This window comes from Amblyraja radiata, chromosome 13, assembly GCF_010909765.2.
Source record: "Amblyraja radiata isolate CabotCenter1 chromosome 13, sAmbRad1.1.pri, whole genome shotgun sequence".
NCBI classification, from domain to species: Eukaryota; Metazoa; Chordata; class Chondrichthyes; order Rajiformes; family Rajidae; genus Amblyraja; species Amblyraja radiata.
The window spans coordinates 40,165,948-40,193,885 of NC_045968.1; the positions used below are offsets into that span (position 1 = coordinate 40,165,948).

The 27,938-nt window shown below is 45.1% G+C and overlaps 1 protein-coding gene across 1 annotated transcript; it reads right to left on the reverse strand.

The window, feature by feature from the left end:
- Positions 1 to 117: 117 nt before the first annotated feature.
- On the reverse strand, positions 118 to 13,482 carry tm4sf4 (transmembrane 4 L six family member 4). The gene is made up of 5 exons (XM_033031862.1): positions 13,026 to 13,482; positions 9,862 to 9,951; positions 8,033 to 8,175; positions 2,343 to 2,530; positions 118 to 292 (listed from the first exon to the last, which is right to left on the reverse strand). Exons 1-5 carry the CDS (start codon positions 13,200 to 13,202, stop codon positions 288 to 290), a joined length of 603 nt encoding a protein of 200 aa, XP_032887753.1. The 5' UTR covers positions 13,203 to 13,482; the 3' UTR covers positions 118 to 287.
- Between the last annotated feature and the right edge of the window lie 14,456 nt (positions 13,483 to 27,938).

Below are 27,938 nucleotides of genomic sequence, written 5' to 3' on the forward strand. Positions count from 1 at the left end.
GATAGGATACAACTCATGAGAAGATGGAACAACAGTATTAGCGGATGTCGGATGTTGAACTTCATGTGAGGTTCAAATGACAAATAAACGGTATTGTATTATTGTATTGTATTGTACTGTAAGCTTCAGTGGTCTCTGTCATCAGGCTTCGGGGAACAAAGCAGAATCGAAGGGTATATTTCTCATAAGTGCTTCAAGTCTGTTGGGAAAGCTCTCCAGCAGTTGCAGAGGGGTAATAGTTGAATGGCTCTCCTGTACATCCACCCATTTGTTTCATCTTTGAGCTTCTAGGCTAAAGAGCAAGAGAAAAAGACAAAAGACTGATGTTAAAACTCAGCAAGAGTGGTCCTAGCCTCGCATCTATCTACCTCACTGGAGACCTTGGAACAATCTTTAATGGGACTTCATCTTGTACTAAATGTTGTGCCGTTTATCCTGTATCTGTACTCTGTGGATGGCTTGATTAGTATCATGTGGAGTCTCTACTTTGACAGGATAGTATGCAAACTAAGGCTTTTCAATGTTCCTCAGTACATGTGACAATGTTAAACTCAACTGACTGAACTAAACTATGGAGACACATGGAATTGCAGATACAGGAACTGGAGCAAAACACAAAGTGCTGGAGTAACGCAGCGGGTCAGGCAGCATCTGTGGAGGGAAATGGTCAGGTGATATTTTGGGTCAGGACCCTTCTGTATTTGGGGAGTGAAAGCTGGAAAAGAGGAGGGCGTGGGACGACACCTGGCAGGTGAAGGTGGATATAGGTGAAGGGGGTTTGATCTTGTAATAGGGGGGGAGAAGGGTCCCAACCCAAAGGTCATCTCTCCATTCTGTTAGTATTTTATCATTGGTATTTAAGTTCCTCAGTTCCAAAGGTGGGATTTGAACGCATGTCTGGATCAATGGTGTAGAACTCTTGACTGAATGCAGCAACTTAACCACCATGTCCATATGTCATAGAGTCATAGGGTCAAAGAGACGCACAGAGTGGAAACAAAACCTTCAGCCCAACCTGCCCATGGTGACCAAGAGAACATGAAACTCTTCACAAACAGCACCTGAGGTCAGTATTAGGACGTAGGCCAACAACTCCAACAAACCTCACCTCAAGTCTGAGGAAGGGTTTCGGCCCGAAACGTTGCCTATTTCCTTCACTCCATAGATGCTGCTGCACCCGTTGAGTTTCTCCAGCACTTTTGTCTACCTTCGATTTTCCAGCATCTGCAGTTCCTTCTTAAATACCTCACTAACTTCTACAGATGCGCTGTAGAAAGCATTTTATAGGGATGCATCACTGCTTGGTTTGGGAACAGCTCCATCTAAGACTGCAAGAAATTCCAGAGAATTGTGGTTGCAGCCCAGACCATCACACACACCAACTTCCCTTCCATTGACACCATCTACACCTCAAGCTGCCTCAGCAAGGCCACCAGCATAACCAAGGACAAGTTCACCCAGGCCACTCCCTCTCCTCTGCAAAAGGTATAGAAGTGTAAAAAGGCGCACCTCAAGATTCAAGGACAGTTTCTTCCCAGCTTTTATCAGACAACTGAACCATCCTACTGACAACTAGTGAGCAGTCCTGAACCAGTATCTACCTCATAGGAGATCCTCGGCCAATCTTTGATTAGACTTTACTGGACATTATCTTGCACTAAATGTTATTTGCATTATTCCTTTTATCATTTATCCTGATTGTAATCATGCATTGTCTTTCCATTGACTGGTTAGCACACAACAAAAGCTTTTCACTATACCTCAGTACACATGACAATATAGTAAACTAAACCAAAGGATTGAAGTCAGAGGCTGAAATATACCGAATTAAAAGATCTTCATCCGTTCAGTAGGTCAAGCACTTTTTGGCGACAGTAAAAAAAGAAATGTGTCAATGCACCGGCCAGCGATCACCCTGAACACTAACACTATCCTACACACTAGGAACAATATATAATTTTTACCAAAGCCAATTAACCTGCAAACCTGGACTTCTTTGGAATGTGGGGGAAACCGAAGCATCCGGAGTAAACCCACAAGGTAAACGTACAAACTCCGCACAGACAGCACCCGTAGTCAGGATCAAACTCGGGTCTCTGGCGCTGTAAGGCAGCAATTCTACCGCTGCGCCACTGTGCTGCCCCTATCTCTCGTTCAACTGAATCAGATCTCCCATTCGGTGAAGGCTAGTTAAAGCATGATTTTAAATAATTATGTCTCGTGGAAGCATAGAATCAAGATATTCCCAGGAGCTACTTCAATCTTGCTTCACTGCCGAATTAAAATAATGTCAATAGGTTTGGAATAAGACAGTATTCTTTAAGAGTGAGGAAGTGAGTCACCTGATTCACAGCAGGAACAGCAGGAACCGCAGATGAATCCAAACAGCCCATTGATTACTTGAAAGGCACAGAGCACAAGCTGGACTCCGCTCATCACCAGCAGCAGAGCGAACAATGTCACATGCCAGGTGACAATCTGTGGTGGCTCCAGGCAGACGTTCCACATGGAGTGATTACCGAGGTAGTTGCTGATAAAACAAAGAGAAAAAACAGAAGATAAATCACAAAACTTAGCAAACAGTCAACGTACTCTTTCATATGTGAAAGGCAATCAAATGGCAATCGTAAAAATCATACAAAAGTAAAATGAGGTCGAAATGATTACAGGACATCTGTTTATCTGCAATGGGGATTGGATTGAGCTGTGTTTGTTCTTCTGTGTCTTTTAGACTTTAAACTTTAGAGATACAGTGCTGAAATAGGCCCTTTGGCCCACCGAGCCTGCACCGACCAGCAATCTCCCCTTGCACTATCCTACACACTAGAGACTATTTACAATTTTTACTGAAGCCAATTAACCTACACGCCTTTGTTGTGTGGGAGGAAACTGGAGCACCCGGAGAAACCAGGAGGTCACGGGGAGAATGTAGAAACTCCTACCTTCTCCCCATAACCCGTGACACCTGTACTAATCAAGAACCTGTCAATCTCCGCCTTAAAAATATCCATTGACTTGGCCTCCATAGCCGTCTGTGGCAATGAATTCCACAGTTCACCACCCTCTGGCTAAATAAATTCCTCCCCATCTTGTTTCTGAAGGTACGTCCTTTAATTCTGAGGCTGGTCCTAGACTCTCCCATTAGTGGAAACACCCTCTCCACATCAACTCGATCCAGGCCTTTCAGTTTGCGATAATACACTTCTTCTTGAAGTCATCCATTTTGGGCTATCTAATATTTGCCGGACATCACAGTGAATGTCAGGGACCATAGACGTGTTGAAGAACAGGGGGACCTTGAGGTGCCAGTTCATAGCTCCCTTAAACTGGCGACATACATGGATATGGTAGTGAACACAAGTTTCTTCCGATTCCCATACTGACAGTCCACCTTGGCCTACGCGATCTCCCGGTTGCCAAACAATTTAACTACACTTCCCATTCCCATACTGACCTTTCTGTCCTGGGTCTCCTCCATTGTCTGGGGTTCATTGTCAGAGGCACCTCAAATGTTGCTTGGGCAGCTTACAACTCAGCGGTATGAGTATTGATTTCTCTAACTTCAAGTAACCCTTGCATCCCCCGTCTCTCCGTTCCTCTCCCACCCTAGTCGTCGTACTAGTTTCACTGTCGTCCTGGTGAGTTTCACTGTGTGTATAACTCATTATCACCTACCCCACAGTCAACAATGGATCAATGTGTGCTCCACCTTTCCTTGTTCATTGTTACTTTTTGCATATCTTTCATTCATTTGTTCCATATCTATATCACCGTCTATATCCCTCGGTTCCCTTTCTCCTGACTCTCAGTCTGAATAAGGGTCTCGATCCTAAACGTCACCCATTCCTTTTCTCCAGAGATGCTGCCTGACCCGCTGAGTTACTCCAGCATTTTGTGCCGATCTTCGGTTTAAACCAGCATCTGCAGTTCTTTCCTACACATAGTGAATAAGGCATTTAGTTTTCAAGAAGGAACTGCAGATGCTGGAAGATCGAAGGTACACAAAAATGCTGGAGAAACTCAGCGGGTGCAGCAGCATCTATGGAGCGAAGGAAATAGGCGACGTTTCGGTCCGAAACCCTTCTTCAGACTGATTTAGTTTGCTTGGCTTCATAGGCAAGATACAAGAGTTGGGACATCATGTTGCAGCTGTATAAGACATTAGTTAGGCCACACCTGACATATTGTGTGAGGTTTTGCTCAGCACACTACAAGAAGGACATGGTAGTGTTGGACAGAGTGCAGGAAATTCACTAGGATGCTGAGTGGAATGGGGGTTTTAAGTTCCAAGGAGATATTAGATAAATTGGGATTGTTCTCACTGGAGTGCAGGGGGCTGAGGGGTGAGCTTAGAGTGCGTTATACAGCTATGAGGGCCATGGATAGGGAAGATAGACACGATCTTTAATGTTCCTGTCCCACTTAGGAAACCTGAACGAAAACCTCTGGAGGCTTTGCGCCCCACCCAAGGTTTCCCTGCGGTTCCCGGAGGTTGCAGGTGGTTGCAGGTAGTGGAAGCAGGCAGGGAGACTGACAAAAACCTCCGGGAACCGCACGGAAACCTTGGGTAGGGCGCAAAGTCTCCAGAGGTTTCCGTTCAGGTTTCTTAAGTGGGACAGGGGCATAACTGGGGAGTTGGGGAATCTAAAACTAAAGGATTTATAGTGATGATGGTTGTGAAAGATTGCAGCAGGATCTGGATCGATTGGCCAAGTAGGAATGGTTGATGGAATTTAATACAGAAAAGTGTGAGGTGTTGCATTTTGGGACGTTGAACAAGGGCAGGACCTACACAGTAAATGGTCGGCCTCTGGGTAGTGTTGTTGAGCAGAGGGATCTAGCAGTACAGGTGCATGGTTCCTTGAAAGTCGAGTCGCAGGTAGATAAGGTGGTCAAAAAAGCTTTTGGCACTTTGGTCTTCATCAGTCAGAGTATTGAGTATAGATGTCGGGAGGTCATGTTGCAGTTGTATGCGATGTTGGTGAGACTACATTTAGAATATTGTGTTCAGTTCTGGGCACCATGTTATCGGAAAGATATTGTCAAGCTTGAAAGGGTTCAGAAAAGATTTACAAGGATGTTGCCAGGACTAGAGGGTGTGAGCTATAGGGAGAGGTTGAGTAGGCTGGGTCTCTGTTCCATGGAGTGCAGGAGGATGAGGGGTGATCTTGTAGAGGTATACAAAATCATGAGAGGAATAGATCAGGTAGATGCACTGAGTCTTTTGCCCAGAATAGGGGAATTGAGGATCAGCGGACATAGATTCAAGGTGAAGGGGAAAAGCTTTAATAGGAATCCGAGGGGTAACCTTTTCACACAAAGGGTGGTGGGTGTATGGTGAGCTATGCCAGAGGAGGTAGTTGAGGCTGGGACTATCCCATCCTTTAAGAAACAGTTAGACAGGTACATGGATAGGACAGGTTTGGAGGGATGAGGACCAAGCGCAGGCAGTTGGGACTAGTGTAGCCGGGACATTGTTGGCCGGTGTGGGCAAGTTGGGCCGAAGGGCCTGTTGCCACACTGTATCACTCTATGACTCTATTTAGGCTTAAGCTGAGAGAGGAAATAGCTACAAGGAGATCTGAAGGGCACGAAGAAGAGATGGTAGAAATAACTACAATCAAATAATTTATAAAGCATTTGGACAGGAACATGTACAGGAAAGGAATGGAGGAATGTGGTCCAAATGCAGGAAAATGCCATTGGCACAGATAGGCATAGATCTCAGTTGCATGGTTGAGTTGGGCCGACGCTCCTGTTTGTATAAAGTACGATTCCATGACCACCCTGATTTGAAAGATTATCAGCCATCCTTGCTTGTTCTGAACCTTGGAATTCCCTTCCTCAGGATTGTAATAGTTAAAAAAAAAAAACTCCGGTCAGAGTAAAGTAGGTCAAAGCAGAAGTATTTTGAATGAAAATATGAAAGAAAGAAAGAAAAAAAAATGAATGCATAGAAAAGTGTGAACAGGACTTGTGAGCGGGGAGGCTGTTACATTTTATATAGCTCTTGTAGATTGTACCCGAGTAATTATTGCCGGATGTTGGATATCACTGGATAATACATTGGTGAATTGTTTAGAGCAGATGGGAAGCGTCAATTACCTTAACCACAGGGCTTGTCAGACCTACTGTGTGTAAAGGGCTAGCTCGTGTTAATTTTCATTTCATCTTTGCAATTAATTATATCTAGATTCAAGGGCAGCAGGTATGTTTGGATGTATAGGGACAGGTATGTTCTGCTGTGTGTAGGAAGGGACTGCAGATAGACACAAAATGCTGGAGTAACTCAACGGGTCAGGCAGCATCTCTGGAGAAAAGGAATAGGTGACGTTTCAGGTCGGAAAGGCAGAGTGGAGCAGCGGTAGAGTTGCCGCCTTACAGCGCTGGAGAACCGGGTTCGATCCTGACTACAGGTGCTGTCTGTACTGAGTTCGTACATTCCCCCTGTGACCACGTGGGTTCTCACCAGGTTTTCCGGTTTTCTCCCACACTCCAAAGACGTACAGATTTGTAGGTTAATTGGCTTTGGTAAGATTGTAAATTGTCTCTAGTGTGCAGATAGTGTACATGGATTGCTGGTGGGCACAAACTTAGTGGGCCGAAGGGCCTGTTTCTGTGCTGCATCGCTAAACTAAACTAAACGTTTTAGCTTGGAACATTTCGGTTCGAGTCATAGTGTCATAAAGTAATACATTGTGGAAACAGGCCCTTCGGCCCAACTCACCCACACCGACCAACAATGTCCCAGCTATCCTAGTCCCACTTGTCTGTGCTTGGTCCATAACCCTCCAAACCTGTCCTATCCATGTACCTGTCCAACTGTTTCTTAAACGATGGGATAGTCCCTGCCTTAACTACCTCCTCTGGCAGCTTGTTCCATACACCCACCACCCATCCGAACCAAAATGTCACCTATTCCTTTTCTCCAGGTATGTTCTACTGTTGACCTGGCAGAGTTTGTGTCCTATCCAGTTATGAACCTTCCCTGTTAGTGGACATCAGTTAAGGGGACAAAGTTAACTCCATGTATGGAGCCAGTACTGCACAGGATCTGCATGTGAGGTCCGGTGTAATGCAGTAGCTGGTTTTCAATGTGGATGTGATAATATATAAGCAGCTACATTGCAGGACTAGTAGTAGCGTTGTGTGATCCCGTTCGCGTATTTAAAAAAAAAGTTTTGGGTCTATTGTATCGCTGGATTAAAGTCAGACCCGAGTTCTAATACCTTCAACGCCTTCAAAATCACGGATCACAAGATCAGGACAAAATGATCATAACATTATTAATACTGAAGATATGAAATGAATTAGGTATCAAATTAAAGTTATTTTTATGCTTTATTTGATGGGATAAATTACAGATTTTTAAAATCTCAAATTTTGTAACATTCCTACTAGTAGGCAGAGGCTTGGACAGTAGATTTAGAATAATGGTTGCAGGCCCACCTCAGTAGCTGGTGGTATCAATCCTCTATGGGTTAGGGCATGGGGGCAGCAGGGTTCCTGTTCGTAAGTTATAGGAGCAGAATTAGGCCATTCGGGCCATCAAGTCTACTCTGCAATACAATTTTGGCAGATCTATCTTTCCCTCTCAACCCCATTCTCCTGCCTTATCCCCATAACCCCTGACACCCGTACTAATCAAGAATCTGTCAATCTCCACCTTAAAAATATCCAATGACTTGGCCCTCACAGCCGTCTGTTGCAATGAATTCCGCATATTCCCCATCCTCTGACTAAAGAAATTCCTCCTCTTCTCCTTTCTAAGGTGCGTCCTTTTATTCCGCGGCTGTTCACTCTGGTCCTAGACTCTCCCACTAGCGGAAACATCCACATCCATTCTATCCAGGCCTTTCACTAGGAGTTTAAATGAGGTCCTCCTTCATTCTTCTAAACCTCAGTGAATACAGGCCCAGGGCCGTCAAACGCTTATTATATGTTAATACTATCGCCCTGGGATCTCGACCGCTGCGCCACCATGCCGCGCTGGATCATCACAAGGAGGACACCATGGGGTGAAGTCTCTTACCCTTCATCAAAGGGGTAGATGTAAGAGTTGTTGCTGGTTAATGTGGTACATTTTGGACCGTTGTTGAGACCCACTGCGGATACGATGAAGCAATAGGCAGCTCCCGCCGCTCCAATGCCAGCAAAGATCACGGAGGAGAAATTCTAGATAAAGACGGTGCAGAAAATTAATTAAACATTGGAGACACAAGGTTCTGCAGATGCTGGAACCTTGAGCCAAACACAGAGTGCTGGAGGAACTCACAAAGTCAGGCAGCATCTGTGGAGGGTGAAGGGAATGGACAGGTGACGTTTCGGATGGGGACCTTTCTTCAGTCTACGGGAGTGGGGGTGGGGAGGGAGAAAGCTGGAAAAGCCCTGGGGGCAGGACAAAGTCTGACAAGTGATAAGTGGATAGGTGGAGGAAGGGACTGTAGATGCTGGTTTAAATGAGTCTGAAGAAGGGTCTTGACCTGAAACGTCACCTATTTCTTTTCTCCAGAGATGCTGTCTGACCCGCTGAGTTACTCCAGCATTTTTGTGTCTAAGTGATAGGTGGATACAGGTGAGGAGAGTTTGATTGGCAGATGGATGGAGTAAATACCAGTGGCTTGAGACATCCCACCCTCATCTCACTTTTCCAGCTTTATCTCCCCGAATAATGTTAATAGACGTAAACATTGGACAAATTTTCATTGTCTTTCAGCAAATCCAAAAAGACTTGCTCCTGTCAGAGTAAGTCTTCTTGCACTGTTTTGCTGATGCAGGAAGGTTCAGTGGTTCTTTATTCTCAAGTATGCTCTGCGCACAGTGAAATTCTTCACCATATTGTTGCGCCATTTACAAAAGAAAACAGATAAAGTTCCAAAACTGGTCTTGTCCTGGATGTACAGGGGGGGGGGCCCTGATCCAGGGAAACACAGGTAAGCCCCAGGGTGCTGCAGGGCCTCCTCTGTCGCCCTCAACCAGCCTGGCATGGAAACCAACTTCCCTCAGTTTGCCCAACTACCCCTGTGTCCCGGTGGGGCGCCTCCTGCAGCCCACGTTGAAGGTGCTGGAGTCAAGACCCTGGCCCCTCCCCTATCGCCCACTCCTTGCGCCCGTCGTCACCAGCGGCTCCCTCCTCCCCGATTCTCTAGAAGCTTCTGAGCTTCCCCCTGCAGGCAGCGGCCCGCCAGGTCCTTCTTCGCGGCGGTAATGATTTAGAGGTTCCTTTAGAATGGAGATGAGGAAGAATTTATTTAGCCAGAAGGATGGTGAATCTGTGGAATTCATTGCCACAGGTGGTGGTGGAGGCTAAGTCATTGGGTATTTTCATAGCGGAGATGGATAGACTCTTGATTAGAAAGGATGTAACAGTGAGAAGGCATGAGAATGGGGTTGAGAGGGAATATTAGATCAGCCACAATCGAATGGCAGAGTAGACTCGGTGGGCTGAATGGCTTAACTGTGCTCCCATGTCATGATCTTATGGTCTGTAACCTTCATTTGGGTCTTTGTGGCCTGTCCTCTCCAACGTTGTTGCTTTAACAGCATCAAACATTCACAGATAGAGACAAAGTGCTGGAGTAACTCAGCGGGTCAGGCAGCATCTCTCGAGAAAAAGAATGAGTGACGTTTCAAGTCGGGACCCTTCTTCAAACTCGAAACGTTACCCATCCTTTCTCTCCGGAGATGCTGTCAGACCCGCTGAGTTACTCCAGCACTTTGTGTCTACCTTCAGTACAAACCAGCATCTGCAGTTCCTTTTTACGCAAATGTTGAACGTTCGATAGCAGGTCTGCCAGAGGGGTGGGGAATGGGGGAGGTTTTTTCATTAAAATAAAGACCGGCATTTGCTGCAATTCTCACCGCAAATCGCTTCCCGCAGCTTTCGTTTCCACAGCACCCACAGCAGTCATTATTTTCCATTCCCATGAACACCAGAACTGGGAACACCATCTGCGGTAATTTAAAAAGACAAATATTAGGCAGACCAACAAAATGCCTCCGCACTGCACTCCTGGAGACGGGGCAGTGAAAGCAAATGTTGTAATTGAGACGCTGAAATCAAAAAAGTCTGCAAAGTTAAATGATATAATTGCACTGACACTAATGCTATAGAAACTCTCTAATGCTAAATGCTAATTTAGGTGAAAACAGTATGTGGAACGGGATTATAGAGAAGGTAGTTGAGGCAGGTACTATAACAGCAAATTTTTTGTAGCCAGGAAGTACAATGACATAAATAATTCCTAAGTCTGGATTGTTGTCAGATGCAATCTTTAGTTTAGAGATACAGCCCGGAAACAGGCCCTTCGGCCCACTCAGTCCACGCTGACCACTGATCACCCATACACGAGTTCTATGTTATCCAACTATCGCATCCTACATTCCAGGGGCAATTTACAGAAGCAATTTAATCAACGTGGGAAGAAACCAGGAGTACCTGGAGAACACCCATGGGGATCACACAAGCTACGCACGGACAGCACCCGAGGTCAGGATCAAACCCAGGTCTCTGGCACTATGAGGTGTCAGGTCTGCCGCTGCATCACCTTCCTCCCTTAAAACATTTTTTTAAACATTTGGACAGGAATGTGGATAGGAAAGGTTTAGAGCGATGTGTAGGACAGAACTGCAGTTGCAGGTTTGCAGCAGGTAACCCACTGAGTTTTAGTTTTAGTGTAGAGATGCAGTGAGGCAACAGGTCCTTCGGCCCATCGTTCCAAGCCGACCAGTGATCCCCGCACACTAACACTATCCTACACACACTAGGGACAATTTACACTTATACCAAGCCAATTTACCTGCAAACCTGTATGTCTTTGGAGTCTGGGAGGGAACCGAAGATCTCGGAGAAAACGCACGTGGTCATGGGGTGAACGTACAAGCCGTGCAGACAGCATCTGTAGTCGGGATCGAACCCGGGTCTCTGGCTCTGCAAGCACTGTAAGGCAGCAACTCTACAGCTGCGCCACTGTGCCGCCCTCAGTTACTCCAGCAGTTTGTGTCTATCTAATGTTTGGAGGGATATGGGCCTAACCTGTGAAGGTGGGAATAGCATAGATGGGGAATCTATTTTAGCATGGACGTTGGGCTGAAGGGGCCTGTATCCACGCTGTTATGACTGTATGGCTCTTCTTGTTAAAATAACACATAGAAAAGCATTTAATAATAATAATAATAATAATAATTTGTTTATAGGGACAGTGCATATTAATGAACATTTGCATTTAAATATGCGAGATTGTAGCCAATCAGTAGCTAATTTCCGTCTCTAGTCCCAGGCAAAGGTAGGTGAAGCGTCTTTCCCAAGGACACAACGACAGTACACACTCCAAGCAGGATTCGAACCGGCCACCTTCAGGTTGCCAGCCGAACACTTAGCCCATTGTGCCATCTGTCGTCCTCTTTTGAGGTAAACTGAGTTCTCTGAGAGTACTTTGCTCACATTATAGGAAACACCACTGATTGTCATGAGGAGTAGATGCCACTGGTGAAGCATTGTCACATTGATGGTCCATCCATGAAGATGTTCCTCTGAGGAGGTATTTGAGTGTCAGCCATGTTGATGTTTCTGGGGTCACCAACAGGCCAGTCAAGGGAAGGATGATAGACTTTTCAAGATGAAAGACATTTATAGAACCAGGCATGATCTTAAAATCTATCCAGTAGTTATAGAGTCACAGAGTCACACAGCATTGAAACAGGACCTTTGGCTCAACACGTCCTTGCCAATCAAGATGTTCATCTATTCTAACAAAACACAAAGAGCTGGGGGAACTCAGTGGGTCAGGCAGCATCTGTGGAGGCAATGGATAGATGATGTTTTGGGTTGGGACTCTTCTTTGACTTCTAGCCTTTGCCATTTACTCCATCCATTTGCCATTCAAACAACTCACACCTGTATCCACCTATCACTCAGCAGGCTTTGCCCCACCCCATTTCCTTTTCCCAATTTTCTCCCCTCTACTCGCATCAGTCTGAAAAAGGGTCCTGACCTCAAACGTTGCCTGTCCATTCCCTGCATGGATGCTGCTTGACCCGCTGAGTTCCTCCAGCACTTTTTGTTTTGCCCCAGATTTCAGCAACTGCAGTTCCTTGTGGCACATATGTGAGTCTCATTTGCCCTTCATGTATCTGTCCAAATATCCTTGTTTTGCGTAATCACAAATTCACATTCGTGAATTTATCTTTTAAAAAAACATTAGATTTGTTCACAAAAGGTCACAAAGTGCTGGAGTAACTCGGTGAGTCAGGCAGCATCTCTCTGGAGGACATGGACAGGAAAGGTTTAGAGGGCTATGGGCCAATGGGACTTGTGTCGATGGGACAGCTTGGTTGGCATGGGCAAGTTGGGCCAAGGGGTCTGTTTCTGTGTTGCATGAATCTTTGACATGAATAGACGACATTTCGGGTCTGGAATCTTCTTCAAACCTGACACAAAACGTCTCCTATCTATGTTCTCCACAGATGTGGCCGGACCAGCTGAGTTACTCCGGCACTTTGTGTTATTTTGCTTGAGATTCCAGCATCTGCAGTTCCTTTTGTCTACTTACATTTATTACTAAATTACTATTAAAACACAAAGTACTTACGTTATACCACCAGGATAAACACTCAACAAAAGTGAGTTTAAGTTACCTGCTACCACAGAGGGATTCAAACTCAAACTAAGTCCATGGTCCAGAATTGTGACTCTATTACTTGACCACTACATGCCCGCATTCTCTGCTAATACTGAGCAAGTCCAATACCATTATCAGTGCTATTATGCACAATATGGCTTGGATTAATTTGAAAACAAATGCCTGAAGAAGGATCTCGACCTAAGACGTCGCCTGGCCATTCCCTCCACAGATGCACTTCGAGTTTTGCAATTGTTTCTTTTTTGGTCATTTTTCAATTAATATTTACTGGATGTGGTTAAAGTTTAGTTTGAACGATGTTGAATTGGACTGACTATCCTTTAAAATAATCAGTCCAGTATCTGTTCTGAATAAAATGCCACGTTTTCCAAAAAAGTGACTCACCAACAGTCCGGAGCCCAAAATCCCGCTGAAGCACCAGACGCTATCCGCTAGCTTCTCCGCGGTGTTATAACCCGTTTCTCCATTCGGGAAGAAGAGCAGCGTATTGGCAATGATGCAGAGAAGAGCCAGAGGAACGAGGCATATACCAACGCACTTGGCGCATTTCGCATTACACATACTGTGGCCTCTGGTTCTATCGCTCCAGCAGTAGAATCTGGGGAAAGATGCCTGAATGCCTGCTTGCTCCAAAGCCGATGGAAAACAAAATGATGCCTTCGCCAACACTTGGTGGAGTTTATAAAGGCTTATAAAGGAGATAAGATAGTGCTGGCACTATATTAGGTCAGACATTGCCCTGGTTACGTGGAGAAGAGTGTGGGGCGTTGGGGGAAACCAAAAGATCCATGATTACCATGGTGATTATCTCTGTCCGTTAATGTTTTACCAATGACCATCGGCACACTCAGAGTTCATCGCAGCGCTCTCTGTGAAAGATATAACCTTGCAAAACAAAACTGATTCATAACTTCAATCAGCCCAGTCATTTTATGGAATTAGTCAGTTTCTGGAAAACTAATTATTATTCATTCTTTCAGTATCATTATTATAGCGTGTGTCCTTGAAGTCTATCAATATTCGGCAATAAAAAAACTGCCATCTTCCACCACTCCCCTTCTTTGTGTTGAAACCCACCTACACCTTGCATAGTACATGGAACCATGTAGCACAGGAACAACGATATGTAGGAAGGAACTGCAGATACTGGTGTACACTGAGGATAGACACAAAATGCTGGAGCAACTGGGTCGGGCAACATCCCTGGAGAAAACGAATGGAGAAAAAAGGCCAGCCTGACTTTTTCCTACTGCTAGTCCCCTTCCCCCCACCACACTGTACATTCAGTCTGAAAAAGGGTTCCAACCAGAAACGTCACCCTCCCTTTTTCTCCAGAGATGCTGACTGACCTGCTGAGTTACTCCAGCACTTTGTGTCTATCTTCAGCACAGGAACAATGTACATGCCGAGAATGGTGCCTATTTAAACTAGTCTCCTCCGCCTGCAAGTAATCCATAACCCTCCCTTCTCTGCACATCCACGTGCCTATCTAAGAACCACTGAACCGTCCCGATCGGATCTACCTCCACCACCACCCCATGCACCCATCACTCTCTGTGTAAAAAAGGCTTGCCCCACACTCTCTTTAAAGTTGGTCAGTCTCACTTTAAAGCTACTGTATGCCCTCTAGTTTTTGATGCTTTCACCCTGGGGAAAGGTTATTACTGTTTACCCGATTTATGCCTCCCATAAATTTATATACCTTTATTTATTAGTTCTCCCCTCAGCCTCCAATGCTGCAGAGAATTCAATCCAAGTTAACAATCCAACAATCTAGATAATTCTATGTATCTGTTTTATTATACAGGGTGGAAGCAAATGAGTGTGCAGTTCCTGGTTCCAATGTTCAGGGCAACCGATCAATACTTTTATTAAGTTAACACTTCGGGGGTAAGAGGTGGAAAAAGGGAAAAATGTTCATGTCATTAGCCTTTGGGTTTCCCCCCTCTTCCAGACTTGAAGGGATGAAGTATTTTCAGGATAGAATTTAGTTTATTTTATTTTATTTTCATGTGTCTGACAGTGGAATTGGGGGGGGGGGGGGGGGGCAGGTCTGGGGACAAGGCAGTGAGATGGGCCCTGTCTTTCTATCTTCTCATGACATAGAAAGAGGCCATTCGGCCCAAGGAGCTCATGGTGGATCCTAGATCTATCCTCTCCGTTCCAACTGCCCCACTTACATCCTGTAACCTGTTCTCTTCCGCGTGGCCATTAACTCCCAGCCTGGTGCTCCCACCAAGCCAGGGCTCATAAGCGGTGATTTACAGAAGCCGGTTTACCTAACATCAGCAGGTCTTTGGGATGTAGGAGAAAACCGGAGTCACAGGGAGGATGTACAATATCCACCCAGACAACACCTGAGGACAGGATCGAACCCGTACCACTGGAACTGTGAGGCGGCAGCAATGCCTGCACCATTAGAGCCAGGCCTAGGGTAAGGACTGGTTGTGTGGCTGGGATTGGGAGACCAGAAGGTGGGAGGAGGGTTGGAGAGAGGGGGACCAAGAGTTACTCTGCCTGAGCAGGGTATTTGTGTGTGCATGTGTATGTGTGTGTGTGCATGTGTATATGTGTATGTATGTGTATGTGTGCATGTGTGCATATGTGTGTGTATGTGTGTGTGTGCATATGTGTGTGTATGTGTGTGTGTATGTGTGTGTGTGTATGTGCATATGTATGTGTGTGTGTGTGTGTGTGTGTATGTGTGTGTGTGTATGTGTTTTTGTGTGTGTGTGTGTGTGTGTGTGTGTGTGTGTGTGTGTGTGTGTGTGTGTGTGTGTATATATATGTGTGCCTGTGTGTGTATATGTGTGCGTGTGTGTGAGGGGATGTGTGCATGCGCATGTGTGTGTGTAAGGGTGTGTGTGTGTGTTTGTGTGTGCATGTGTACATGTGTGGGATGTGTGTGTGTGTGTGTTTGTACGTGTGTGGGATCTGTGAGTGTGTGTGTATGTGTGTATATATGTGTGGGGTCTAGTGTGCGTGTGGCATCAGTGTGTGTGTATGTATGTGGGGTATGTGAGATCAGTGTGTGTGTGGGATATGTACTTGTGTGTGAGAGAGTGATTATTTTATGTACCTCTATCTCTACCCACGCATGTGACAACATTAATGAGCATTGGCACCCATGCAGCAGAGAATGGCCACCAATCATGAGAAAGAAGTAGGGAAGCCACACTCCACTGAGATCCTTCTCCTGGCCAAATGCTTGGATCATTAGTTAGAACATAGAACATAAAACAGTACAGCACAAGAATAGGCCCTTCAGCTCACAATGTCTGTGCCCAACATGATGCCAGGACCATCACTTATCTACCTGCATTTACCTTCATTCCTTGCATATCCATATGTCTAAACAAAAGTATTTTATTAGTCTTACTAGTCTTAGATCATTATCATCTTAAACGGCACTAATGTATCTGCTTCAACCACCACCCCTGGCAGTGGCTTCCAGGCACACCCACCTTCTGTGTAAAAATCATAATTAAACACGTCATAACCATCAAAGGAGCAACACACAACGTCATGACAACTCCCCTGGTCAAAACACTGGGCAACTCCCCTTTTATTATCTGCTGACCAAGGGATATTGAAGACTACTGGACTGATCATTAGTTAGTCCTCTCAGTTGTCTTCATCAGCCTGACCCAAATACATCAGAAATGTTGCCACAAGAAGATCAATGTTAAAGGTCTCAAAGATCCTCCAGAGATGCCTCCTCTCAGACAGTGACCCACAACTGCACAACTCCAGTGCATTGAGTTTGATTGTGACCTCGAGTCCTATCATAGAGTCACACAGCACAGAAACAGGCCCTTCGGCCCACCGAGTTTGTGCCGACCGGCGATCCCTGCATATTAAAGCTAACCTACACACGCTATGGACAATTTACAATTTTACCGAAGCCAATTAGCCTGTATGTCTTTGGAGTGTGGGAGGAAACCAGAGCACCCTGTGAAAACCCACGCGGTCATGGGGAGAACGTACAAACTCCGTACAGACAGCATGTGTAGTCAGGATTGAACCCTGGTCTCTGGCGCGGTAAGGCAGCAACTCTACGCCACCGTGCCGCCTTTGTTTATATATAAATGAGAAAAATATGAGAAATAGACACCACAGCACAGTAAGCTAAACCCTTGTTCTGAGGAGCGCTATAATGCATTCCACAATCAGAAGTGACTGCAGAGACTTGTCTCTGTTGAATTTCCATGATTTAATAATTTACAAAACTAATGATAATGCCCGCGTTACTTTCTCCTTTGCCTCCCACAAAGCGGGTTATAAATGGATCTTTTGTCTCACGTAACATATTTACTGAGTGACTGAGGTCGGGTAGTTGGATCCCAGGAAGACGGAAAGTTGTGGTACTTGGTGGAAATCTATTGAACGGCCAGACATGGTTGTGGGGAACGCAGTTAAACACACAAAGAAATAACATTTTTTTCTGAGAAAGACTGATAGTGGAACTGGAGTGATAGCGTCCAATAGATTCTCTTATATTTGACAATATGTTCAATGAATTTCAGGCTTTTTTTTTGTAACGTTTCAAGAGTTTATTAAGTTAGACTTTAGACTTGAGAGATACAGTGCAGAAACAGGCCCTTCAACCCATCGTGTCCATGCCGCCCAGTGATCACACTAGCACTATCCAATACACTAGAAACAATTTTACAAGTTTTACTAAAGCAAATTAACCTACAAACCTGCACGTCTTTGTTGTGTGGGAGGAAACCAGAGCACCTGGACGAAACTCACTCGGTCACAGGAGAACGTACAATCTAGGTACAGACAGCATCCATGGTCAGGATCGAACCAGGGTCTCTGGCTCTGTAAGGCAACAACTCCACCATTGCACCACTGTGTGTGTGTATGTATTTATAAAATACACTCCAAATGTGGCCTAATCAAAGTCCTACACAGCTGCATCATGACTTCCAAGATTATATTCAAGTGCATTGTGTTTTCTTTGTAAACCAGCATCTACAGTTCCTTATGTGTAGAAGGGGCTTGCTTGTTGGTCAACATGGACAAATTGGGTTGAAGCGCCTGTTTCCACGCTGCATTAATCTATGATGCTATGACTCTGTCCATGCATCGGCCCATTGATGTTCTGAAACAATGCTTGTGAACAATGTCTGAAGGAATTTTGAAGTCAAGAGAGATTTGGATCTTGAATCAGATGGATATTTCTTTTGAGCATCCACGCAGTTCCATAACTCACAATGTTTTCCAGTTCACGGTTGGAGACGGCACATTACCAGCAAACGGATCAAAAGGATAAAGGAAGTGTCGGGGGGAGGAACAAAGGAGGACCCAGCTCTGAGGGACTGCTGCGAGGGAGGGAGGAGGGGGGAAGAACCAAGGGGGACCTAGCATGGGGGGAGGGGGGGAATTTGTAACTTTGTAAGTGCCCTTTATAGGCGGCTATTTGCATACCTTGGGTATGCAAACAAAGAATTTCACTGTGACGTCACATGTGACAATAAAGTATTCATTTAACTTCAAGGATAATGAATAGTGTCATTATGCAGGGATTACTGATCAGTGCAGACTCAGTGGGCCGAAAGGCCTGTTTCTGTGCTGCATCTCTAAACTAAACTAATCTAAACTAAACTAAACTAAATTAAACTTGAACAGATTTCTAAACTGCATAATTATGCTGCATCTTTTTTTTAATATTTGGATATTGAACGAAAAACAAGGAAAATAAATATTTAAGTTAGACCCTCCAAATTATAAACAAAGAAAGAAGTGAGATTTGGAAGCATTGGTCTATTCCTAATTGATTAAAGGGCAGGCCATGTAACCCAATTGTACACCTAGTCACTGACCTTAGGCTTTAGACTTCAGAGATACAGTGTGCAAACAGGTCCTTCGGCCCACCAAGTCCACACCGACCAGCGATCACCCCGTATACTAGCACTATCCTACACACGAGGGACAATTTACAATTTTCACAGAAGCCAATTAACTTACAAACCTGTATGACTTTGGAGTGTGGGAGGAAGCCGGAGCACCTGGAGAAAACCCACGTGGTCACAGGGAGAACGTACAAACTCCACACATACTCGATGGGCCGAAGGGCCTGTATCTGCACTGTATCTCTAAACTAAACTAAATGTTAGTGCCAACAAAATAAAAAAGCTTTTCCTTGTACATAGGTCCACATGGCAATAAACTAAACTAAACTAAGCTAAATATTATCAGCCTCTTCTCCTTTCAAAAGATGTCTTCTCCAAACATTCACCCTTCAGAACATGAAACATTTCCTTGCAAGCTTCTCTCTAATTCTTCCATTTCTGGATTTTCTTGGGAACAGTTAACCTTATCGATGTTTACCTGGGTCCGTTCCTTCAATAAATGGAAAGAGTGGCTTTGTAAACATAATGGGAAGAATTCTTATATTTGCTGTCATAAAAGCTGTAATCAAAAGTCTTTATGACCTTCCCTGAAATAGTAACTGGAGAGATCTCATCACTGTGTCTACAACACTCCTTGCCCATGGCAACAGTTGAAGTCTGTCCCCTCAGAAACCGCAATAAATATTATCCAGTGTACTCATTCTCTCCAGAAAGTCTGTAGTCCAATTTTAGGTGTAGATGTAGCCCAGACCATCACGCAAAACACCCTTCAACCCAAACTGAACCTGTATCTATTGTGAACATCACTCCTACACTATCCCCGTTACCCACATTCCCATCCGCTCTCTCCAGATTCAACTACTCACCTACACAGTGGGGGAAATTCACAGTGGGTAAATAACATAGTGACCAACACGTCTTTGAAACTGGAGCAGCCAGAGGTCCTCCCTATACAGTCATAGGGAGAACATGCATACTCCACACAGACAGCACCCAGGACTGGATTGAAACTGGGTTGGTGGAGTTATGAGACGGTGAGTTTGGTAGCTGTTCCACTATATCTGCTCAGTTTAATGATGCCAGTTATGGCCAAGCACACTCTGCATTTTCTGTCCGTTGAATTCATTCATCATTGTTGCTTCTGTTACAAGCAGACTGGTGCAGGCACTCAGTAGGTCAGGCAGCATCTGTAAAGGAAAATGGACGCGCAACGTTTCCATTTGGGACTGTTCAGTCTGAAGAATGGTTCTGACCTGAAACGTCGCCTGTCCATTTCCATTCCACAGGTGCTGCCTGAGCCGCTGAGTTCCTCCAGCACTTTTGTTCAGTCAGCATTGGAGACAAAAACAGCATCACTGGAGAACATGGATAGGTGACGTTTCAGGTCGGGATCTTTCTCAAGTCTCATGTTTTGAAAACTTATTGTCTGAAGAAGGGTTCCAACCCGGAACGTTACCCATCCATGTTCTCTAGAGAGAGGTGCTGCCTGACCCGCAGAGTTACTCCAGCATGTTGCGTCCTTTATTTTTACATTCAACTCTCTTTTGATATCTGGATCATTCTGGAATGTTGCTTGAAAAAAAGATAGAAGATTATGGAAGTAGTCATCAAGATTCTGACTAGTTACGTCAGAATAGAGTCATAACTATGGGCTGCTTGTGTCCCTGCATTTGTGACTAATTGTACTGACTCACTGATGATGGTTTTCATACACCCAAGATATGAAAGTATGAAGTACCATCCTCAGGTCAATGACCTTGCATCAGAATAGTCCCGCTGGAATTTCGAAGAGACAAGAGACACAAAGAATCTTAAGCAAACATTGAATCCTCCAATTTTAGGTAACCTTTAATAACTCACACCTCCCCCCTCACTTTCTGCCCCACACCCCTAACTTTCTCCCACACCCTACTTTCTCCCCCCTCCAAGTCTCCCTTTAGACTTTACACTTTAGAGATACAGCGCTGGCCCGAGTCCGCGTCGACCAGCGATCCCCGTACACTAACACCATCGTTGGGACAATTTACAATTAAACTCCAAACCTGTATGTCATTGGAGTGTGGGAGAAAACTGGGGAACCTGGAGAAACCCCTACGTGGTAACAAGGAGAACATACAAACTTCGTACAGACAGAACCCATAGTCAACTGTAAGCAGCAACTCTACCGCTGCACCACTGTGCTACCACTGTATCTTCCTTCTCCCTTTTTGCCCCCCCCCCCCCCCCCGCCTTTCTCCCCCCACTGGATTTGTACCTATTTCTCTCCTCCCCTTTTCCATCTTCCTCTTACATTCCTTCCTTTGCCTTCACAATTTGCAACTCTTCAGTCCGTCTGTCTCACACTTCCCGCCTTTATCTTTGGCCTTTGTTCCAACCACCTGCCATGCTTTGCCCTGTCTCTCCTCTCTTCAAGCTTTCTACCCCCCCCACCCGCCCCTCACAATGAGTCTGAAGAATGGTCCCAAGCTAAAACGTTACCTATTCATGTTCTCCAGGGATGCTGCCTGACCCACTTTGTGTCCATTTTCCTAGAAAACAAACGAACCTTGAAGAAGGGTCCCGACCTGAAAAGTTACCTGTCATTTCCCTCCATAGACGTTCTGCCAGCATTTTGTTTCCTGCTGAAAGATCATTGACCCAAAACATTAAACAGGGTTTTGGCCCGAAACGTAGTCTATTTCCTTCGCTCCATAGATGCTGCCGCACCCGCTGAGTTTCTCCGGCACTTTTGGCTACATTAAACCTTTTGTTCATTTCAGAAACACACTCCTAGTCACTGAATAGTGTTTGACATGCCCTACTTTTATTTGAGATTTCCAACAACCACAGCATCCTCCTACTTGGCAATGGCAAGTTAGGCCTCTTGAGAAGTTAAGAATAAATTATTAAACTTTAGCATAACTTTAATATAAGAATGTACTAACTGTAACTATCCTGGCATGTAACAAATGGCAGTTTAGATTTCGGTCAAATCTTCAAAGATGTCAGGAAGTTAATACAGTAAAGCCTCGTTTTTACGGATCTCTTTATATTTGGGTGATAGCGGACGGACCTGCGGACTTTTACCACCAGGCCGGGCTGCTGATGCCACCCCCAGCCCGCACCACCTCCCGTCCACATCCAGGCTGGACCTACTGCCGCCACTGTGCCATTGGAACCTGTGCTCCTACAAAAAATGGAAGTTCAAAGTTCCTGGGCGGCCACGGTGTTGCAGGGGTAGAGTTGCTGCCTTACAGCCCTTGCAGCGCTGGAGACCCAGGTTCGATCCCGACTACGGGTGCTGTCTGTATAGAGTTTGTACGTTCTCCCCATGACCGTGTGTGTATTCTTAGAGATCTTCGGTGTCCTCCCGCACTCCCAAGTTGTATAGGTATGTGGGTTAATTGGCTTGGTGTATGTGTAAATTGCCCCTAGTGCGTATAGGATAGTGTAAGTGTGTGGGGATCACTGGTCAATGTGGACTCGGTGGGCCGAAGGGCTGGTTTCCACGCTGTATCTCTAAACTAAACTAAACTAAAAGTTGGGCAGCACGGTGGCGCAGCGGTAGAGTTGCTGCCTTACAGCGCCAGAGACCCGTGTTCGATTCTGACTACGTGTGCTTGTCTGTACGGTGATTGTACGTTCTCCCCGCGACCGTGTGGGTTTTCTCCAAGTGCTCCTGTTTCCTTCCACACTATGAAACAGTTTCAAAATATTCAGGTCTTAACCAATCTTATTTAATCGCCTTTCAAGAGAAGGCACGAGGAATTGTATTATTCATATCCTGGAAATGTTATCAGTATTTAAACTCTACTGATAGCCTCCACTGGAAGCTTCTTGTTTGCCCCTAATCTGCAGAATGGTGAATATTCCAATTCACATTTTATTAATTCATGAACATAATGCCTACAGTTAAAACAAATATTTGTGTGTTTTTATATGTAAGTGAGTTGGGAAACCAACAAAGCCAAAGTCCAGTATGAAAATATCAATAACAACTTGCATTAATAGAGATTTTAATATGAGAATTCATCCAACAGTATCTGTATTATAGCAGAACCATATACACAAAATTATACACATGGCCAGGGTTGGACTGTTAGGGAAAGAGTCCAAGTGCTTGTAACAGTGTGGTTTGTGGGGGCAATGTTAGAGGGAAGGTGTAAGGGATTGCACAAGGTTTATTGAATTGAATGAAACTGGATGGAAACTGGCCATTTAGCTCACCGAGCCCACACTGACCATCGATCATCCTTTTAGTTTAGTTTAGTTTAGTTTAGGTGAGTGATACAGGCCCCTTCGACCCACCGAGTCCGCGCCGACCATAGATCCCCGCATACTAACACTATCCTACACACACTAGGGACATGTCACAATTTTACCAAGCCAACTAGACTACAAACCTGTACGTCTTTGGAGTGTTCACACTAGTTCTATTATCCCATTTTCGCGTCTACTCACTGAAAATTGCACACTAGGGGCAGTTTACAGAGATCAATCGAAGTACAAACCTGCATGTCTTTGGGATGAGGGAGGAAGCCAGAGCACCTGGAGAAAACCCATGTGGTCACAGGGATAATGTGCAAACTCCACACAGACAGTACCTGAGGTCAGGATCAATCCTGGGTCTCTGGCGCTGTGAGGCAGTGGCTCTACCTGCTGTGCTACTGTGCTGTCCTTAAGGAAGGGAAATGGAGCCAGTGGTGGGTCGGGGGATGGCGTGCAAGGTTACCAAGTGAGGGGGGAGATGAGATTCCAGATGACTCTACAGTGATAGAGTGAGGTTGCAGTGGGTCATTTATTGGATGGGAGTTATGGAGGGGTGAGAGGATGAAGGAAAGAACTTTAATATCAAAGTGTAGGTGAACAATACAAAAGCAGCAAGGGCAGGGCTGGTGGGTAAGGAAAGCTGGTGCAGGTTGGATCTCTGATAACAGAGATTTGGACGGTTCAGGGATACGGCAATGGGATGGCAAAATGGGAGAGTGTTAGAGCATTAAAGTCAGGAAAGTAAATGCATGGAGTCAGGCTTCAGGCAACAGTTGGGGTCAGGCAGGCTTGGTGCAGGGGTAGACGGTGAAGGTACATTTAGCGATAAATGACTAATGGCGTGGAAGCTGTGCTGAGGTCAAAAATGATGCTTGGTTGCCCATAACCCTTGCTTGCCCATATCTCTGAATCAAAGAGATCGCGGTCGCCATTTCCGATTATATCTCTGCCACCACGTACAACATGCAGGGACAATGTTGGCTGAGCAATTGGAAATTTAGTTTGGTACCAGGTTCTCTATCGGCGTCGCTTTCAATGTGAACACACTCAAGCTTCATTCCAGGGGTAAGAGCTAATGTCATAGAGTCACAGAGAGATAAAGCATGGAAACAGGCTCTTCAGCACAACTTGCCTACACTGACCAACATGTCCCATCCACACTAGTCCCACCTGTCCTCGTTTGGCCAAAACCTGTCCTATCCATGTACCTGCTTTTGTTTATTAAATGTTGCAATAGTCCCTGCCTCAACTACCCCCTCCGGCAGCTCATTACATATATTCACCATCGTTTGTGTGAAAAAGGTATCCCTCAGATTCCCCCTTTAAATCTTTCCCCATTCACCTTAAATCTATGTCCTGTGGTCTCGATTTGGCTACTCAAAAGGCTCTGAGCATTTACCTGATTTATTTCTCTCATGATTTTATATACCTGCACTCTAATAAATAGAGTCCCAGCCTGCTCAACCTCTCCCTATAGCTCAGACCCTCGAGTCTTGGCAGCATCCTTGTGAATCTTCTCTGTACTCTTTGCACTTGACAACATCTTTCCTGTGATATGCTGAACACAATGAATGTAGGAAACACAATAATGTAGGGAACTCTAACGCGATTAAACGTAGTATTCAGTGATCGCACTGGACAGCTGTAATATGATCTCAGTTTACTTGACTAGTGACTCAATCAGACTTTGCAAATGGTTGGTTCGATGCCAGAAAATATCCACTCCAACGGCACTTCCAAACAAGAATCCTTGACGATGCCGAGTCCGAAGTTTACTAATGTATATGGCGGCTGAAATTTGCTTTAATTTAGAGATACAGCATGGAAACAGACCTTCAGCCCACTGAGTCCACACCGACCAGCGATCCCCCCTCATTAACACTGCCCTACACACACTAGGAACATTTTTACATTTGTACCAAGCCAATCAATCTACAAACCTATACTTCTTTGGAGTGTGGGAGGAAATTAAAAATCTCAGAGAAAACCCACGCAGGTCAAGGGGAGAACGTACAAACTCCGTACAGACAGTAGTCGGTCTCGGGCGCTGTAATGCAGTAGCTCTACCACTGTGCCACCATGCTGCACTTGTTTCATTTAACAAACATTTCATTTTAGACTTGCGCCAACCAAATTTCCGCTTGAATAAAAAGTTGCTTCCATACACTCAGAATATTAAACGTTTGAACAAAGCTTTACCCTGGTGTTAAGTCATTTGAGAACTAACATTCACTTTTGCACAGGTTTTTTTAAATTTTTTTTGATAATGCCAAATGCATGATTTATTGTCATAGATTTGTAAAAATTTGAAAGGCAAAATACTTCGTTGCATGAATCTCTTCAATATCGCAAGTGTCCATAATATAGAAATCTCAGTTAATCCATTCTCAGCTTTTTTTTAATAAAAAGTTACAAAACGTTTGTTGATTTGCTTAGAACGCACCTCAGCCTTTAGTTACATGGGAGCATAGCCCTAGGGAGAGATAATAAGCATTGTGAGAAATTTACAATATCCGTTGCACAGTAAATGAAAAATAATGCTGTTTTTTAAATTAATTTTAAGTAAATTTAATTTACAGTCATAGAGTCATAGTCATACAGTGTGGAAACACTTCATTCCAACTTGCCCACACGGACCAACATGTCCCATTTGCATTAGTCCCACCTGCCTACGTTTAGCTCATATCCCTCTAAACCTGTCCTATCCATGTACCTGTCTAATTGTTTCTTAAACGTTGTGATAGTCCTTGCCTCAACAACCTCCTCCGGCAGCTTGCTCCATATGCCCACCATCCTTTGTGTGAAAAAGTCAAGCGGCCGTCCCACTTGGGCGACCTAATCTGCGAGTTTAGAAGAGTGTCTTTGACCTTCAAACTCGCAGCATGGTCGACACGAGGTCCTATGAGGTAGCTGGAATTCTCCTTCATGCTCGAGGGAAGTTCCCGAATAGTCGTGGCCTCAGAAAGATTTTCAGCATGTTGAAAAGCTTTCCGCGAGTAAAATTTGGTCGGCATGGGTCTTTTTAACTCGTAATGCAGTGGAGTGGGGTCGCTATGCAGTTACAGGCAGTCGAGGGCAGCCGTATGCAATCTCCTTTGCTGACTGGGCATTTTGATTGGCTCATTAGAGTTTTCAGGACCTAGGAAAAGCTACCGGTAGGTAAAATGCCCGCTAAACTTAATTATACTTCTTAAAATTGTCTCCACTCCTTCTCCCCTCCTCCCATCTCTCCCCTTCTCTCCCCTCCCCCCCCCCCCCCCCCCCCCCCCGCGCTCTCTAAAGGGCTTACCGTTACTGTGCAGCCTTTTTACTTTCTTCTTCATCGCGGGTGTGAATTTCAGACAGCGCTCCCCCACTTTCCCTGGCCCCCATCTTCGCGGTGTGTGTGTGTGTGTGTGTGTGTGTGTGTGTGTGTGTGTGTGTGTGTGTGTGTGTGCGTGCGTGCGTGCGTGCGTGCGTGCGTGCGTGCGTGCGTGCGTGCGTGCGTGTGTGTGTGTGCGTGCGTGCGTGCGTGCGTGTGTGTGTGTGTGCGGTCGGTCGATCCAGCTCACAGTTTCAACGCAGACGGTCGATCCAGCTCGAGGCTCTACAGGCGAGTGACCTCGAGCTTGAAGGTCGAAGACACTCTTCTGGACTCGCGGATTAGGTCGCCCAAGTGGGACAGCCCCTTTACCCCTCAGATTTCTATAAAATCTTTCCCCTTCACCTTAAACCTACGCCCTCTCGTTCTCGATTCCCCTACACTGGGCAAGAGACGCATTGTATCCATTCGATCTATACCTCTTTAAATCACCCCTCATCATAATGCACTCCAGGGAATAGAGTCCCAGCCTGCTCAACTCCCTACAGCTCAGACCCTCTAGTCCTGGCAACATCCTTGTAAATCTTCTCTGCACCCTTTCTAATTTAACATCTTTCCTAGAACATAGTGCCTAGAACTGAACACAATGCTCTAAAAGCAGCCAATGTCATATATAACTGCAACATGACCTCCTAACTTCCATACTCATTTTATTTCTCATTCAAACCAGACAAAGTGACAGTGACAGGGCAAAATGAATAACCAGAGGACAAGAGAATATTAAAACTTATATCTGAAAGCATGGTATCTCGGAACATGTGGTGGTACAGTGGTGCAGTGGTAGAGTTGCTGCTTTACAGTGCCTGACACACAGGTTCGATCCTGACTACCGGCGCTGTCCGTACGGAGTTTGGACGTTCTCCCTGTGACTGTGCAGATTATCTCTGGGGGCTCCAGTTTCCTCCCACACTCCAACGACATGCATGTTTGTAGATTAATTGGCTTCTGTAAATTGTCCCTAGTGTGATTAGGATACTGTGTCCCTAATTAGGATACTATTAGGATAGTGTGTCCCTAGGATAGAACGAGTGTACGGGTGATCGCTGGTCACCCATATAACAAATAATCTGCTTGGTTTTGCATGCAACAGATTTAAGAATAGCTTCTTCCCCGCTGGGATCAGACTCATCAACGGACCTCTCATATGCTTAGTATATATTCCTGATCTTTCAATCTACCTCATTGCAGCCCTTGCACTTTTTATATGTGCACTTTCTCTCTAGTCGCAACATTATATTCTCCACTCTGTTTCCTTTTCTTCTTGTACTAGCTCTTGTACTCCTGTCTGTATGACTACACTCATGTCTGGCATGACCTACCAGGATAGAATGCAAACCAAAGTTTTTCACTATATCTCAGTACGTGTCCACGTGTCACCGAGTCCACGCCGACCATCGATCATCCGTTCACACCAGTTCTTATCCATCCCCTACACACTAGGGGCAATTTACAGTGGACAATTTAACTGCAACTTTGTGCTTTCTCAACAAAGCCAAAAGCATAATCAAGGACCAGTCTCACCCCAGTCACTCCCTTTTCTCCCCTCTCCCATTAAGTAAGAGGTAGAGAAATTTGAAAATGTATACCTCCAGATTCAGGAACACTTTTTTCTCACCTGCTTTCAGGCAAATGAAAAGTCCTCTCACCAGCGAGAGTGCAGTCCTGACCTCCCATCTAGCTTATTGGAGACCTTTAAACTATGTATCTTTAATCGGACAACTTCAAACAAACTCTGAACTATAGTTTATCTGTTTATTTATGTGTGTATATATAAATATTCTATGGTATATGGACACACTGATCTGATCTGTATTTATGCCTACAATA

Excerpts from the sequence above, each read along its gene's own strand:
- tm4sf4 (XM_033031862.1), bottom strand. The coding sequence starts at position 13,202 with ATGTGTAATGCGAAATGCGCCAAGTGCGTTGGTATATGCCTCGTTCCT. Across the intron at positions 9,952-13,025 it reads TTTTGGGCTCCGGACTGTTG|ATGGTGTTCCCAGTTCTGGT; the intron begins GTGAGTCACTTT and ends AAATTACCGCAG. Across the intron at positions 2,531-8,032 it reads ATCTACCCCTTTGATGAAGG|CAACTACCTCGGTAATCACT; the intron begins GTAAGAGACTTC and ends TTGTTTTATCAG.